At 41.1% G+C, this 15482-nt stretch overlaps 1 protein-coding gene across 2 annotated transcripts in view; it reads left to right on the plus strand.

Annotated features, from left to right (window-relative positions):
• The window catches only part of LMOD3 (leiomodin 3), a 31839-nt gene extending 19117 nt beyond the window's left edge, over positions 1 to 12722 (plus strand). Inside the window, exons 2-4 of one of the 2 annotated variants that reach the window (XM_058678990.1) lie at positions 1027 to 1331; positions 4489 to 5835; positions 12421 to 12722. In XM_058678990.1, coding sequence (XP_058534973.1) covers positions 1041 to 1331; positions 4489 to 5835; positions 12421 to 12447 — 1665 coding nt within the window. In that variant the 5' untranslated portion in view covers positions 1027 to 1040 and the 3' untranslated portion in view covers positions 12448 to 12722. Of the gene's footprint in view, positions 1 to 946; positions 1332 to 4488; positions 5836 to 12420 lie in introns of those variants that run through there. The other variant, XM_004581807.3, reaches the window with a different exon arrangement.
• Positions 12723 to 15482: the final 2760 nt, after the last annotated feature.

Raw genomic sequence — 15482 nt, forward strand, 5'->3', positions numbered from 1 at the left:
AACCAGGCCATGTTGCCCCCTGAGGTAACAAGAAAACTTGTCAACGTTTCTTCCAGCACTGCGGTGACTTCAGGAATTTCTCAAATTTCACTTTCGATCCATTTGAAGCTTTCCTGGCTTAATGGCTACTTTACAAGAGCAGTAATTTAAAATACCTAACTCCCCACTCACGGTGGAAATTCAAGTGCCGGGCACCCTCATCTAGATCCTATGATCTAGATGCAAGTAAGGACGCCTGGAGAAGGTTCAGCTTACACAGCGTCTGAACCGCATCACCTCTGCTCCACTCTGTGCGGTGTTGCTGGCTGCCGGAGCGGCACAGCGGGGAAGCCCTCAGACCCCGGAGCGGCACAGCGGGGAAGCCCTCAGACCCCGGGAGCTTGCCTGGCCGACTTTCCACTGCTCAGGATCTCCCACGGGTGGTTGGCTTTCCCCTCTGAAGTGTTGTAAGTTGCTGTAGTCGTTTCAATACAGAGGAGCAGCTCTCCAGGAGTGTGTAGGTACTGACTGGGAGAGGGTGTGTGTGTGTGTGTGTGTGTGTGTGTGTGTGTGTGTGTGTGTGTGTGTGTGTGTGTGTGTGTGTGTGTGGTGTGTGTGTGTGTGTGTGTATGAGTGAGAGAGACAGAGAGAGCACGCGCACATGGTGAGGGAACGAACTTGACTCCTAGGGACATCCTGGAGACCAGTTACTCACTGGCCAGTGCTAGCAGCTGTACCGAAATGTCAGACGGATTTGCACAGCTGACTCAAGTTGCCGAAAAGGGAGCAGCATAGTAGTTCCATAAATCGACCTGCTCCCCGCCTCCCCCGTCAGCCAAGTCCTGCTTAATATAGATCCAGCAGGCGCTCAGCTGCAGTCACTCCTAGCTGCTTTGCAAACGCCACTGAGCTTCTTGGAGGAAAAAAAAAATCTCCAGGGTAGATTGATTGGGACCTTTCCTAACTGTTGGACCCTTCTAAAGTTGCTTTATCTTTTTCATTTTAAGAAATCACCTCTTGATTATCTCTTCTTTTCTACTCAAATAGAAACAGGCAGAACAATGTCTGAGACCAGCAGGAATTCAGATGAGGAACTCCTTGATGGAGAGATTGATGAAGACGCAATCTTGGCCAACCTGTCCCCCGAAGAACTGAAAGAATTGCAGTCGGAGATGGAGGTCATGGCCCCTGACCCCCAGCTGCCTGTGGGAATGATTCAGAAAGACCAGACTGACAAGCCCCCGACTGGAAACTTCGATCACAAATCCCTGGTTGATTATATGTATTGGCAGAAGGCGTCAAGGCGCATGCTGGAAGACGAGCGTGTTCCTGTCACTTTCGTGCAGTCTGAGGTAACCAAGGACTGGTGTAGAGGAATGGCTACGGGGGAACTGGGCCAACAGGTGGTCACCTTGTAGCTGTCCTGTCTCCAGACCCCAGGGTTTTTGTCACGCCGATGTTAAATAGTCACGTTCAATCCTGCTGCAGACTGGAGCTTTCTTATACACTGACACGGCAGGGCTCTAAGAAGGAAGTTGGCCAGTTCTTATAAAGGTCTTTTTCCAAAGATAACTTTTGAGTTTGCTATTTAGGAAAACCTTTATTTTATAGACACATTATTTAATGACTTGTGATGACCCAGCAGCAGTTGTCCTTAATATGAGTTTTTGCTTGTTTTTTGTTTCGTTTTGTTTTGTTTTTCTTTGTTTCTTGCAGGTGCCTGTGAGAGGCCAATGAATGTTCTGTTTTCTTTTTCTCTGATACATCCATAGCATGTAGGCTTTTACATACAGTAACCAAGATTCCATAATTTCCTTGGCGTCTAAGCCACCTACCTAGCAATTATATCAAGTTGAATAACCAAACATATTTAATATTCTCCACCCTGTACTGGGCCTCATTGATGGCATTTAGAAATAGATAGCTATTAAATTGTTTTAAAGAGCTTTCTTGTATTTTTTTAAAATTTAAAACTAAACATTTGATTCTCAAAACTTACTGTGTATCAGCATAATTCTTGCGCTATTCCACCTAAAAACTTACTTAGCAAAAAAAAAAAAAATGACTTCACAAAGTTGGACGAGAACCCTAAGTCAAGTTTCTCAGTTTTGCCTGTTGACACAGAAATATCTTGCTAAATTATTGTGCCTGTGTTTAAGGAAAACCAGTGAAAGTATAGTATTAGATTGTTTCACGGCCAAAAGAGTTGAAACATGAACTGAGCTCTAGGAATTAAATTGTCACCTTGATTAAGTTAAGGTTTTAGGTGCATTTTGGGGAGCATTTACTATGCAAGGTCAGAGAATTAAGGGGGAATTGTACATGAAAGCCAATTACAGAAGTTAAAAATGAGTAGTTGTCTTCCTTGTGTGTAAATGGCCTGATGGTTGGCCCCCCCTTCTGGGACAGATGGGAAATGCAGGGGTACAGGCTTTTGTTGGTGAAGGTGACTGTGTATCCTGAACATCAAAGATTGAGTTTTTGCTCACAGGAAGCTGAGTCTAAAACTGCTAAGCCTTCCCAAATGACACCTGAGATGTAAAACTGTATAGAAGAGAATAATCACTGATATGCAAAGATCTAACAAAAATTGTGGACAAACGTCGAAGACTCAGTGAAAATGATTGAAAATACCATTTTCTTCCCCGAAAGAATTCTCTCTCAATCTCTGCATAATACAGTTCCATTTCATAGCTGGATTTGCCTTACAGGCCCTTCCGTTCAGATAAGTTGCACTGGCAATCCTGCTCCTGGAGTAGCCGGGGCAATTTCACAGAACTGAGAAGACAAAAGCAAATAAAAATAAAAATTAAAAAACACATGAAGTCTTCAGAAAGTCCATTTAAAATGCATGTTTTTGAAAATCCTATGCATGGATTTCCATTTTTTTATGCCAAGAAATTCACTTGAATAATCTAAAATACCAACCTGCCCTCATTTTCTCCACATTATGGTCTCAGGGAAATCTGATGTTCGTGTTAGCCTGGATAGCAGACATTTCACACATATAAATTTTACTTAGGGCAATAGAGAAATGATTAAGTCCCAGGGCTGAGTACAAAGATCTACCTTGAGCAACATAGGAGGAGGAAAAAAATTCAGTGTATTGATACATTTAATAAATACAGTTTTTTAAAGGTTTATTTTATTTTCATTTGAAAAGTAGATTTACAGAGAGGAGAGCTAGGGAAAAGGTCCTTCATCCGCTGGTCCACTTCCCAAATGGCTACAATGGCCAGAGCTGAGAAGATCCGAAGCTAGGAGCAAGAAGCTTCTGGATCTCCCACGTAGACACAGGGCCCCAAGGACCTGGACCATCCATGGCTGCTTTCCCAGATCATAAGTAGAGAGCTGAATGGGAAGTAGGGTAGCTGGGACACAAACCAGTACCCACATGGGATGCTTGTGCCACAGGGTGGAGAATTAGCCTGTTGAGCCATGGCGCCAGCCTCCACATTTTTAAAACAGTTTTCACTGGTTCTAGAATTGAGTACCAATGAAAAATATATGATCTGAAAAAAATTAAGTCATTTTAACTTACTGAATAGATCAATATGGCTTAAATGGGTATCTAACATTATCTTTTAAAAAAAGATTTAATTTATTTTACTTGCCAATCAGACTTGCAGACAGAAGGGAAAGACAGATAGATTTGGTGATTCACTACTCAGAAGGCTGCGACAGTGAGAAGTAGACTGATCTGAAACTGGGACCAGGAGCTTCTTCCAGGTCGTCCATGTGGGTGCAGGAGCCTTGCATCCTTGGGCCAACCTCTGCTGTTTTTCCAGGTCATTAACAGGGAGCTAGATCAAAATTGGAGCAGCTAGGAATTGGGCTAGTGGCCATATGGGATGCAGGAGGATTAGCCTGCCATAGGCCCCAATTATTTTAATTTTTAAAGATATATATAGACATATATATACATATATACACACACATATATATGTTGTTTGTTGTTGATATATATATATATCATATATATATATCATATATATATATCATATATATATATATATATATATATATATATATCAGGGAGTAGAAGAGGAATAATTGGAACTCGAACCAGAACTTCCTTCTGAGATATGGGTATTATAACCAGCAGCTTAACTAACTGCTGAAATGCCTCTTTGAGTTTTCTTTACATTTGCTGAATTTGTTTATCCAACTGACAGGAATATTTTGTAAAACAAAAACATAACGCATTATGTAATAACCAAAGTGAATGTCCTCTAAATATTTTTCCACCTCTGAGTTTTCTTTGTGGTTATCCCCCTTCCATAGAAACAACCACAGATTTGGTAAACATTCTGATATATTTGCCCTATACATAGTAAACCTTCATATGCTCCATTTGTATACGTTTGTATACACATCCACATATGTGCACGTATTCTCAAATAGAATACTGTCATACATACCACTTACTGGTTTTTGTTGTTGTTAATGGAAATGTTTACTTCCCAGTAGACTGCCACATATTCTAACCCTCACCAACCTCTCTTTTAGGAAAATCCTCAAGAAAAGCATGAAGAAATAAAAAAAGGTAATAAAAATGTGCCCCAATTTTTAAAGGAAAAGCTCAATAGTGAAATCGTAGCACGTAAACGAGATTCAGAGAGCAGTGATGATAACAATGAAGAGGAAGATGAAGATGATGACAACGATGAAGGAGATGACAGTGAGGAGGAGAGTGAGGCAAATACAGAAAGAGAAGATCAAAGTGAAGCAAAGGACCCTATCAGAAATGGTAAGAGCGGTTGCCAAGCAGTAGCTACAACCGCATCAGAACAGGGAGACAGACCAGATCCCCAGGAGACCAGTGAGAAAAAAATATCTAAATTAGACCCCAAGAAGTTAACTCTAGACACCAGTTTTTTGAAAGTAAGCGCAAGACCTTCAGGAAACCAGACGGACCTGGATGGGAGCTTGCGGAGGGTAAGACAGAACGATCCTGACATGAAAGAGCTCAACCTGAACAACATCGAAAACATCCCCAAAGAAATGTTACTGGATTTCGTCAATGCAATGAAGAAAAACAAGCACATCAAAACGGTCAGCTTGGCCAACGTGGGCGCGGATGAGAACGTAGCATTTGCATTGGCCAACATGCTGCGTGAAAATCGAAGCATTACCACTCTCAATATCGAGTCCAACTTCATCACAGGGAAGGGCATCGTGGCCATCATGAGGTGTCTCCAGTTCAATGAGACGCTGACCGAACTTCGCTTTCATAATCAAAGGCACATGTTGGGCCATCACGCCGAGATGGAGATATCCAGGCTACTGAAGGCCAACACCACCCTCCTGAAGATGGGCTACCATTTTGAGCTCCCGGGTCCCAGGATGGTGGTCACCAATCTGCTCACCAGGAATCAGGATAAGCAGAGGCAGAAAAGACAAGAAGAACAGAAACAGCAGCAGCTCAAGGAGCAGAGAAAGTTGATAGCCATGTTGGAGAACGGGTTGGGGCTGCCTCCTGGGATGTGGGAGATGTTGGGAGGACCCATGCCAGACCCCAGAATGCAGCAGTTCCTCCAGGCTCCTGCTCGCCCTCCCAATGCCCAAGCAGTGCCATTTGGTCAGAGAAATGAAACCATGAGAAAGCCCTCACCACCTCCAGAGGGCAAGACGAGGACGGATCCTGACTCCTTCCGCGTGGTCAAGCTCAAGAGAATCCAGCGCAAATCGCGCATGCCCGAAGCCAGAGAAGCTCCAGAGAAAACCAACCTCAAAGACGTAATTAAAACCCTCAAACCGGTGCCACGGAATAGGCCTCCACCGCTGGTGGAAATCACTCCCCGAGATCAGCTCCTGAACGACATTCGCCAAAGCAATGTCGCCTACCTTAAACCTGTAAGTAGGAGGGAGCAGAGGTGAACTAACGCCCTACATGATGGATCACAGCTCATTTTAGCAAATGGAGAAATTCACGAATAGTGACTAACTGGGGGAGACCAGTGAGTGTTCCCAGTAGATGTGAATTACTGCTTATCCCTAAGGACAGACACCTTTACAACGTCTGTAACAGTAACATTAGCAGCTAACATCCATCAAGCAGTTACTATAGGCCAGAGTTGTAGTCACCTAAAGGTAGGTATTATAATTGTCAGTGTGGTATAAAGAAGAAAAATGAAGGCTTAGAGAAGTTCATACCATGTCTGGGAGACACAACCAAGAAGCCATAGAGCTGACATTGAAACTCAGTCCTGTGTCCAAGGCCAAACCTTGATTCATCCCACTCTTCTGAACCCCACAGGTGCGTATTCAACACAATTCTAGCCACTCAGAGCTGACAGTTAGGATACCCTTAGGAGCCTGTGATGAGGAATAAGTAAGAACAAGTCTAATTTAGGCCAAAAGATAAATGAATGCCTAGCAACCATCTAATAGATGATAAGTGTGACTGCAATTGCATTTACATTCCTCGCGCTATAAGTGGGTACATGAATGGTAAACTTCAGATCCGCATCTCTCTGAATGCATGGAGTTTTAAAATATGTTAGTCAGAATATTGACTCAATGGACTAGTACTGCTGACAAGTGAAAAGCTCGGATTGCAGGAATGGATGTGTTTTAGTTATGAAAGGAGGCTGAAAGATGAACCTTCAAAGACCACAGGCGACTAAACCAACTGCATTGTTTTAAAATCATGTGTGGAGTTTAGCTAAAAATAACCTTAGAATAGTGAATATGAGATTCACAAATTTAACAAGACATGTTAAACCAATTTCCTTGTCAGTTTCTTTTTTTTCCTGAAAATTTTTATGCTATTTACACACAAATGCAGGTATCTCAAAATGTTTTTTTTTTTAATCAAAAGCTTACTTGGCTATAAGAATTTTGAAATCCATAAATACAGGAGGATCTTCAAAAAGTTCAGAGGGAATGCATATTATGAAAAAACTTTACATGGATTTCAAAAATTTGGGGGATCCAGAAAACTTTGAATTGCATTTTTTCCCAACAAACTTCTGGAAGGTTCTTTCTTTCAGAAGGATGTGTATGTGTCCCACCTCCAAGTAATGCAAAATCACCAGCATTCAATATTTGGCCATCAGAGATGACTTTCACCTACAGCTCTGTCTGTCCTGAGGAAAGAGCCAGGGTGAGAGCCTTGGAGGTCACATGAGGTCAGGTAAGAATTCTTTGGCTGCCCTTGGACACAATGTCGAGATATTTCGCACCTGTTCTTCCACCAGCAGCTGGACCTCCACTACGGGTGAATAACAGTGTGTTTGAGAGGAAAGAGCTCTGTGACTTCCTCCATAAACAGTCATCAGTAAACAATCTTCTAACCATCTTGGTGGCAACACCAAAAAAAAAATCTGAAAAGTAACATTCTGAAAAGAATAAGCTTTAAAAAAAAAAAAAGTCTGTGCTAAAGACTGTATGTGAATGTAGGGGAGAAGAGGAAGTTGAAATTTCAACCTGAACCAACTCCTTGACTTCTAGGTATGTACAATGGGCAGACTCACTTCTGCTGTCTGTTTCATTCATTTATTCATTATTGCGACAAATACTTCGAGGGACATCAGTGAGTCAGTCAGTTAGTGTTGGCTGCTCACAGCGTTTAACAATTTCAGGTCAAGACTCTTGGCTTTTTTCTCAACAGAGTTCAGCTTTGGGTCCATATCTCAGAGCAAAAGCCACTCACGTACCTACATGATGCTAACTTCAAAAACACTTCCATTAAGTACTACATGTTTCATATTTTATATCAGTTCCAAAATGCTGTCAGCTTCAAGTGTGCTTGCTTGCTTTTGAATAAACTAAGAAAACATGCCACAAAGTAAACGCTGCTGTGCTTTTTGAATGGCAGTCGTGGGTGTTGGAGTCTGCTTTGAACTGGCTTTCCTCTGTCCTGAGGGACTGGCAGTCTGTCCTGCTCTCATTTGCGATCAGCATCTTTTTGCAGGTGTTACACCACTTCATCTGTTGGGGTCTGTAAAATGCGCTTCAAGAAGAGTAACAGAAGGCATTGATCCGCTGATGAAAAAGTGCTTCACTAACATCAATGTACTCCCTGCTGCTGTTTGGGCACCTTTCTGCTTACACAATATGGTTCTGTTTTAAAGCCATGTTGTATGCTGTAGTCTTCCGGAGGCATTTTAGTTTTTTAAGTCTTTTTGTTTTTAACTAAATTTAGGCTTACAGATGTTCAAAAATAGTAGAAAGAATTCTTTAAAAATAATAACAGCACTGGAGCTGGCACTGCAGTGAGGTGGGTTAAGCCACTTCTTGCCATGCCAGTATGCCACATTTGAGTGCTGTTTTAAGTCCCAGCTGCTCCAATTCCTGTCCATCTTCCTGCTAATGTGCCTGGGAAGGAGTGGAACGTGACATAAGTACTTAAGTCCCTGACATTCAAACGGGAGTCCCAGGTGGAATTCCTGGTTCCTATCCATCAGTTCTGCATTAAAAAAAAAAATTAAAGTAATACCTTTGCATAAAAATGAAAACAACTGTGTATTTGAAAGGCAGAGTAATAGATCTTCCACCCACTGGCTCACTCCCCAAGTGCCAGCAACATCCAGGAGTTCAGAACTACATCTAAGTTTCCCATGTGGGGCCCCAGAATTGGGCCATCATCCACTGCCTTCCCCATGCATTAGCAGGAAACTGGATAGGAAGTGGAGCAGCCTAGACTCAACAATTATTCCAGTATGAGTTATGGAATCAGGTGGTTTATATGGTGGTTTAATATGCTATGTCACAATGAATTTCCCATGTACAAAGAGTTCTTACCTACTCATTATATTTTTGCAAGATTAGTTTTTCATTCCTTAGAATACGTTTTTAAGTGGCAGGAAATCTGTGTAGAGTCCCAACAAGACACACAACTCATTGCAGGTGGTAAGACCACGACTAACTATGATATGCTGATTCTTGTACTTAGAGCCGGCTGTTATAAAACACCATGGAGTTAAAGATGCATTGTGGCTTCAGAGCTATTGGAACATCATAAAATATGCATCTGACTCAACAAAACACTAGAAACATGAGCAGTGATATTATGAAATTGCTACAGAAAGGGATGTTTTGGTTAATGAGACATGACAATGCTTACATTATAACGGTGAAGTTTTGGGGTTTCAGGCAGAGATGTTCATTATTCTTAGCTCTTCACTGATCAGGTTAAGTGAAATTACAAGACTTTGACATCTTGTAATTTTTTTTCTTGGCTGATATTTTTAACAGTGATTTTCCCAAAGCACACACAGACATTTACTCTAAGAAAACTTTCAAAAATAGTATTTTCCTTTCATAATTTTCTTTCAGAACAAATGTAAACATTTTTCATATTTTGCAGAGCACATTCCTATCAGTTTATATCTGAAAAACTTTTCATATTTTATTTTAGTGCTTCTGGTACAGAATCTAAATTTTTTTTAAAAATCCTCAAATACCACTTCTTCCGTGAAAATACCCTTTCAGCTCACTGTAAGAGAGATGTTCTCTGTGGATCAGGTATTGAAAAATACTGGTGGACAACAGGCTGGCTCTTCAGGCCCCCTTACTCTATAAACTTTTCAAAAGTCACTTATAAAAATGCCATGATTCTTCAGTCATTGTTAGGAGGATAAGTTTAGGATTATCATCCTTGAGTGTTTATCTTCATCTCTGGATCTCTCGTTTCTTCATTCATTAGATCTTTTTTCTCTTTAACCAACTTCTTCAGAGTTTTTTCTTTTGCACTCTTCTTTCCAATCCTCTCCCTTTGTTTCAGTGCTACACAATCAAGGTCAAATCCCAAATCTCTCTTTCTGTTTGAATCACTTGGAGTTTTCTTAGCATCTTCATTCTCTCTCCTAAGCGAACTCTTTGCTTCGAGATCTGGTAGTTGCTTCTGGTTCCCAGTTATCCAAGTTTTCTCTGCTTTCTCTTACCTTCCAGTCTGAAACCCTAAAGTTATCATTAACTGCTTTTTCCCTAACCCTGTTTCTTCCCTGTCAAGATCTAATCAGGAGAGTCTACAAAAGCCAAAGTCAGAGGAAGATCACAGCTTTGACAATGTCGTGGTTCTTGGGAAGGGCAGTCTGTCTGGCAAAAGCAACATAACATTTCAAACTCAGCAAAAATCAAAACAAAACCAAAACAGGTTTCAGGAGTTGTCTCATGATATCTGCAGAGTGTTTGGTCAATATAAAAAGTGCATCTCAAATGTCCTAGGGCCTCAAAGTCACCTTGAGGAACTTCCTGATAGATGAGTGTTCCTGGTGGATGAAGTGCCTAGGGAGCGTGTGGAGGCTTTTCCCTCCACCTTGCCTTGTGTTTCCGTTCATCTGGAATTACCTCTGGTCATTATTCTTCAACTACTTTAGATAGATGCGTCGCACTAAAAAGGTGAAGTTTATACAAGACATGGAGGAGTACCAGGCCAGGCTGCAGCACGGATCTAGACACAATGCTGGTCCCTGCTCTAAGTTGTTTTTTTTGTTTTTGTTTTAATTTGGTATTACAAATGTATTAAAGGGTTAAATTTTAAAAGGATTAAGAAGCAGTAGACTCACTTTATCATTTTCTTTTCCAAGTGGTTAATCAAGGATCGTTTGGTGGCTCATTCTCTTTTTTCCAAGAGCTAACGTAGCTATATTTGAAACATGTCAGTATGTCTTTAAAAATATTTTTGCTTCTTTATTTATGTTCATTTGAAAAGCAAGGATGGGGAAGGGGAATGAGGTTACACAGGGTTCCTTCACCAGCTAGTTTGCTTCCTAAATGATTGCAGTAGCCAGGACTGGGCCAGGCAGAAGCCAGGATTCTGAAGATCCAGCTAGGTATTCAGTGTGGATGGCAGGGAACAATGTACTGTAGCCATCACTTGCTGCCTACCAGGCTGTGCATTAGTCGAAAACTGGATCAGAAGTGGGGGTGGGATTTCTGTTGTTCAGATGGTACATACCGAAAACTAGTACAATATGGGATGCCAGCATTCCAAGTAGCATCTTAGTGCCAAACAACCCTTCCATAAATATACCAACATACTCCTAGGTGGAGAATGTTACATTATGTAACATTCTTCCCACTCCGTCACAGAATTTACTGTTTTAACTATTTATTGCTACTTTATATTAAATACATGGCATAATTTTTTTTAAGATATATTTATTTGGAAGGCAAAGCTACAGATGGGGTAGGAGAATAAATAGCTTTTAATCTTCTGGCTTGCTCCCCAAATGGCCACAGTGGATGTGGCTGAGATGAAATCCAGAAGCCAGCAACTTAATGCAAATCTACCACCACGTGAGTGTAGGTGCCCAAGCACTTGGACCATCTTCCACTGCTTTCCCAGGCGCATTAGCAGAGGTTCATGGAGGATGTGGCATTGCAGGCAGAGCCTTAACTTGCAATGCTGGTTGTTCTTTTATCCATGGATGAGCTCTGCACAGGTGCAATCATATCCTCCTTTCTCCCAAAGTCTGGTATCAGGGAGAGAGAAGGTCAGAAGCCCAATGTGGGTGGGAAGGCTCAGGTTGAAGGCTGGCTGGATATAGCCCATCCAAAGTCCTTGTTGGTGAGCAGGATCTGGGAGATGTTTCAGGCCAAGATTGGGCAGAGAACTGGCTGCAGGAAGGGCCATGGCAGGTGACAGAAATGTTGGATCCCATTGGCAGGTGAGCATGGGCAATGGAGGGAGAAACATTGCTGTCAGTCAGATGGAGACAGTATCTGCTGCACTTTCCGGTGTCTTCCAGCAGGTCCACACAGGCTGCATGCGTCACCCTTCTAACACACAGAACATTTGGAACCTTTATTGTTTGCCTTTTGGGGAGAGGTCTCCAAATATTTTGCATTTCATTGAGCTTCAAATTAGAAGTATACTTCAAAGAGAAAAGACCAATCTAAAAAGAACATATGGTTTTTGATGTGATGTTTTTATACGCTATATAAAAAGCAAGTACTGAAACTGGGCAAATGTGATTGATACCTCCTATTTCATTTGTTAGCTGTGTGATGTTGGGCAAAACACTGTCTTCTCTAAGCTATTTTCTTTCTTACAAAGTTGTAGAATGCAATGAGATAGTGTTTCTAAAACGACAGATGCAGGCGTTTGGCCTACTAGGTTAGGGTGCTGCCTGGGACACGCACATAGCATATGGAGTCCTCCAGTTCCAATTCAACTGCCTACCAATGGACATGGGAAGGCAGGCGAAGGTCACCCAAGTCCTTGGGCCCCTGCCATCCATGTGGGAGTCCAGGATGGGGCCCCTGACTTCAGAAAATATTCCGGCACAACCCAATTTAGCCCAGCCCTCACTGCTGTGGCTACGTGGGGAATGGACTCCATAAATGGTGGTTGGAGCTATCTGGGGGGGGTGTTTCTGGCCAGAATTCTGAATTCTTTCTGCATCCTTTGAAGCAAGTACATTTTGACACTTTTTGCTGTAAATTTCCAGAATCAATTTTCTTACTTTTGTTTGAATGCTTCCACCACAGGTGCAGCTGCCTAAAGAACTGGCCTAAGGAGCAATCGGGTGATCTAGAAGAACAAGAATTTGGCATGATGACTCTTGAATCAGAGCCAGAAGACTTTTGGATACAGGTGGCAGAACCGGGAACAATGCTGATTAACATTTGATGGGGTATCTGTAAAGGACAACGTGCTTGAGCCATGGCAAAATAGGGGCTGAAAGGAAGGGGGAACGGAGGTAAAATAAAATTCAGGGCAACATTTTCTAGTTCTAATCAGTCTGAATGACTTAGGGAACATTTGGTCACCCTTCTAGAAATAGAAGTTCCCAAACTGTTTTGGCCACCATTTGCTTTTACCACTACTTTCTTCTGGTTAATTTATAGCAAATGTGATAGAAGTGTTAACTATTCTACTCCCATTATTTTTCTCTTTCTGTCTCCTGCACTGAGTGAGATTGATCACTCAGAGTCATAAAGGGAACAAATCATGTTTCACGCTGTGGAAATATGAAGGGTGACATGAACTGCAGGCCCTTTTGATGCTCTCAAATGGTTAATTAGTTCTGCTTGGGACTATCAGTGCTGTCCAGTTTCCACCCTTGCCTTGTTTTCACCTTGTGCTACTCCTCTGGTGTTCTGGGGCATTCTTCCAACCCTACTGGAGAGGCCTTGAGAAGCAGAACACAAGCTGGAGGATGCAGAGAAGACAAAAGAAACAGCAGTGGGAAAAGTAAAGCCTTAGGGTAGGTAAAAATTGCCAGCTGTGAGTTCCACACACAGAAGAACAATGGGAGATAGCACAGTTTTTGTAGAAAGAAAAATTGTTTTGGATCAATAATAAAGTTACTGACAAGCTTAAGGTTTTTATGGTTTTAACTAACTAGTACACACATGTAGTCACCCCTCTCAAGGTTCCTCATCTGTGGATTCAACCTACTGGATACTGACAACATTTGAAAACAAATTGCGTTTGTACTCAACATTCACAGATGGTTTTTCTTGTCGTGATTCCCTACACAATGTGGTAAAACATCTGTTTATAGAATATTTACATTGCATTAGATATTCTAAATCATCTGGAAAAGATTTAAATGTTTTGAGAACAGGTTGCATAGGTTACGTGCAAATACTCCATCGATTTACCTGAGAGACTTGAGTATCTGTGGATTTTGGTATCCTTGGCGGATGCGGGAACCACTTCCCAAGAATGTCAAGGGGTGATTTCCTGAGTTTGTGAATCTAATCTCATCTTTGTTACTCTCCTCAGAAATCTTGTAAAGAATACTTACGTATAGGATTTAATTTAAACTCATGCAATCCTTCAACTCTCCATTGCCCAACCTCAATTAATGCAATCTTATCGCCCTCTAATTATCTACGCTTCTCTTGATAACACACCATCATGGACACCCTATGCCCTGCTGTTGACTTTGCCATAGAACACACCCACTGTCTTTCGCTCCCTGTTTATCAGAGTGCTACCCAAGTCCACCCAGGTCACATAACCTGCACAGACACTTCCCTGACAACTCCTACATGTGTTTTTTTCAAGTTTTCAGCACCTTTAATCCTCCTTCTAGTCATTAGAAGCATAGATTTGAGAATTTCTAGTAACAGTAGTGGTATGAACCCTGAAAATGAGGAAAGTAAGCTTTGGTGCTTTTTCTCCTTCAGCCAAGTGAATAACTGGCATCTGCCTTCTTTTAAATGACAAATTGCACATATCAAACCAAGCAGGCTAGTAATGGATGTAATGTGGGGAAAGCAATGCATTACTTGGAAGGACAAGCCATGCAGGAAAGATGGTGGGCCTATGTTTTAAAGATAGAGTGCACAAAAGTATGCAAATATAAACTTTTAATTTTTAATCAAATAACTAATTTTAGAGAGGCCAACAGTTATAAAACATCTTGCATACAAAGCAGGATAGTTAAGAAAGGGCTGTAATAGATCAAACTTTTTCAGTGTCTAGCAGTTTCTACAGATAAGGGGCTAAGCTCTGTTAGGACTAAGTGCTGTAAACATATTTGAATACCTAGTACATATTAGTAGTTGAATTTCTGAAAAGCTCTTTTGCATTTGCTTGTATAGCCACAGCATTAAAATCAGCAATCTGAAAAAGTGCTCCTTTTTCTGAAAGAGGATTTTAATCCTTGATGTACAAAGGAAAAGATGACCCAATTTCATAGCTTATTGCCTCCATACACAGGTTTTGTCAAGAGACGAAGCTCATGTTGTGCTTTTCCTGTCTGTTGCCCTACCGCAAGATTTTTGTTGAGGATTTTAACTTGTTTTTAAAATATAATACTAGTCTGCATTTTTTTTTCTGTTTTTTTTTTCCATCATTATCACTCCATAATAGATCACTGGCTATTTGTTATTATAATGTGTTCTTTTTTATCCAAATTGTCACTTTTTCTAAAATTTAGTTGACAGCATTCACCACATACAGAATGGAAGAGGTAAAGTGTGTATATAACCTATATGTTAAAGAAAGAATCCCAGTGGAATTCAGCTTTATTCTAGCTGCAAATGAATAAAGTATCAAGGTTTTGCTAAACCGTGTTTGCACATGTTAATAGTATTTGCTGTATGGTACTTCCTCATGGCTTAGAGGGTTGTCACTGAGTTTTTTAGATATTTAATACTGATGTGCATTCAATAAAGTCTCACCGAAAGAAAATCCCACAACTTCAATCACTTTTATTCTTCACATTTGGGTAAGAGTACAGATTCTAGATCATGTCTGTGAAGTCATGTTATAACAATGTGTGAATCTGAAGGCTACACCTTAGCTGAGAAACTAAGAAGCAAGAAACACCAGGCACGGCATATACTATTGCTTCTTATTCTAGGACACACAGAGTTTCTTCATTAAGTACTGCTCTGGTTGTCTTCACAACTCTCCATTAGGGACACCTAACTCTTCTCCACATCACCTCAATAACCACTCAGTTGGTAAGCAAAATGTTTTTATTATCTATTTCCAAGTTCATGAAAAATAAGGGGATGAAAATAATAGAATATATGAACTCATGGTATCCTGGTACTAATGTGTATCTAAACAAGTGTATGGTCGTAGTAAT

Source organism: Ochotona princeps, chromosome 21, assembly GCF_030435755.1.
Source record: "Ochotona princeps isolate mOchPri1 chromosome 21, mOchPri1.hap1, whole genome shotgun sequence".
Classification (NCBI taxonomy): Eukaryota; Metazoa; Chordata; class Mammalia; order Lagomorpha; family Ochotonidae; genus Ochotona; species Ochotona princeps.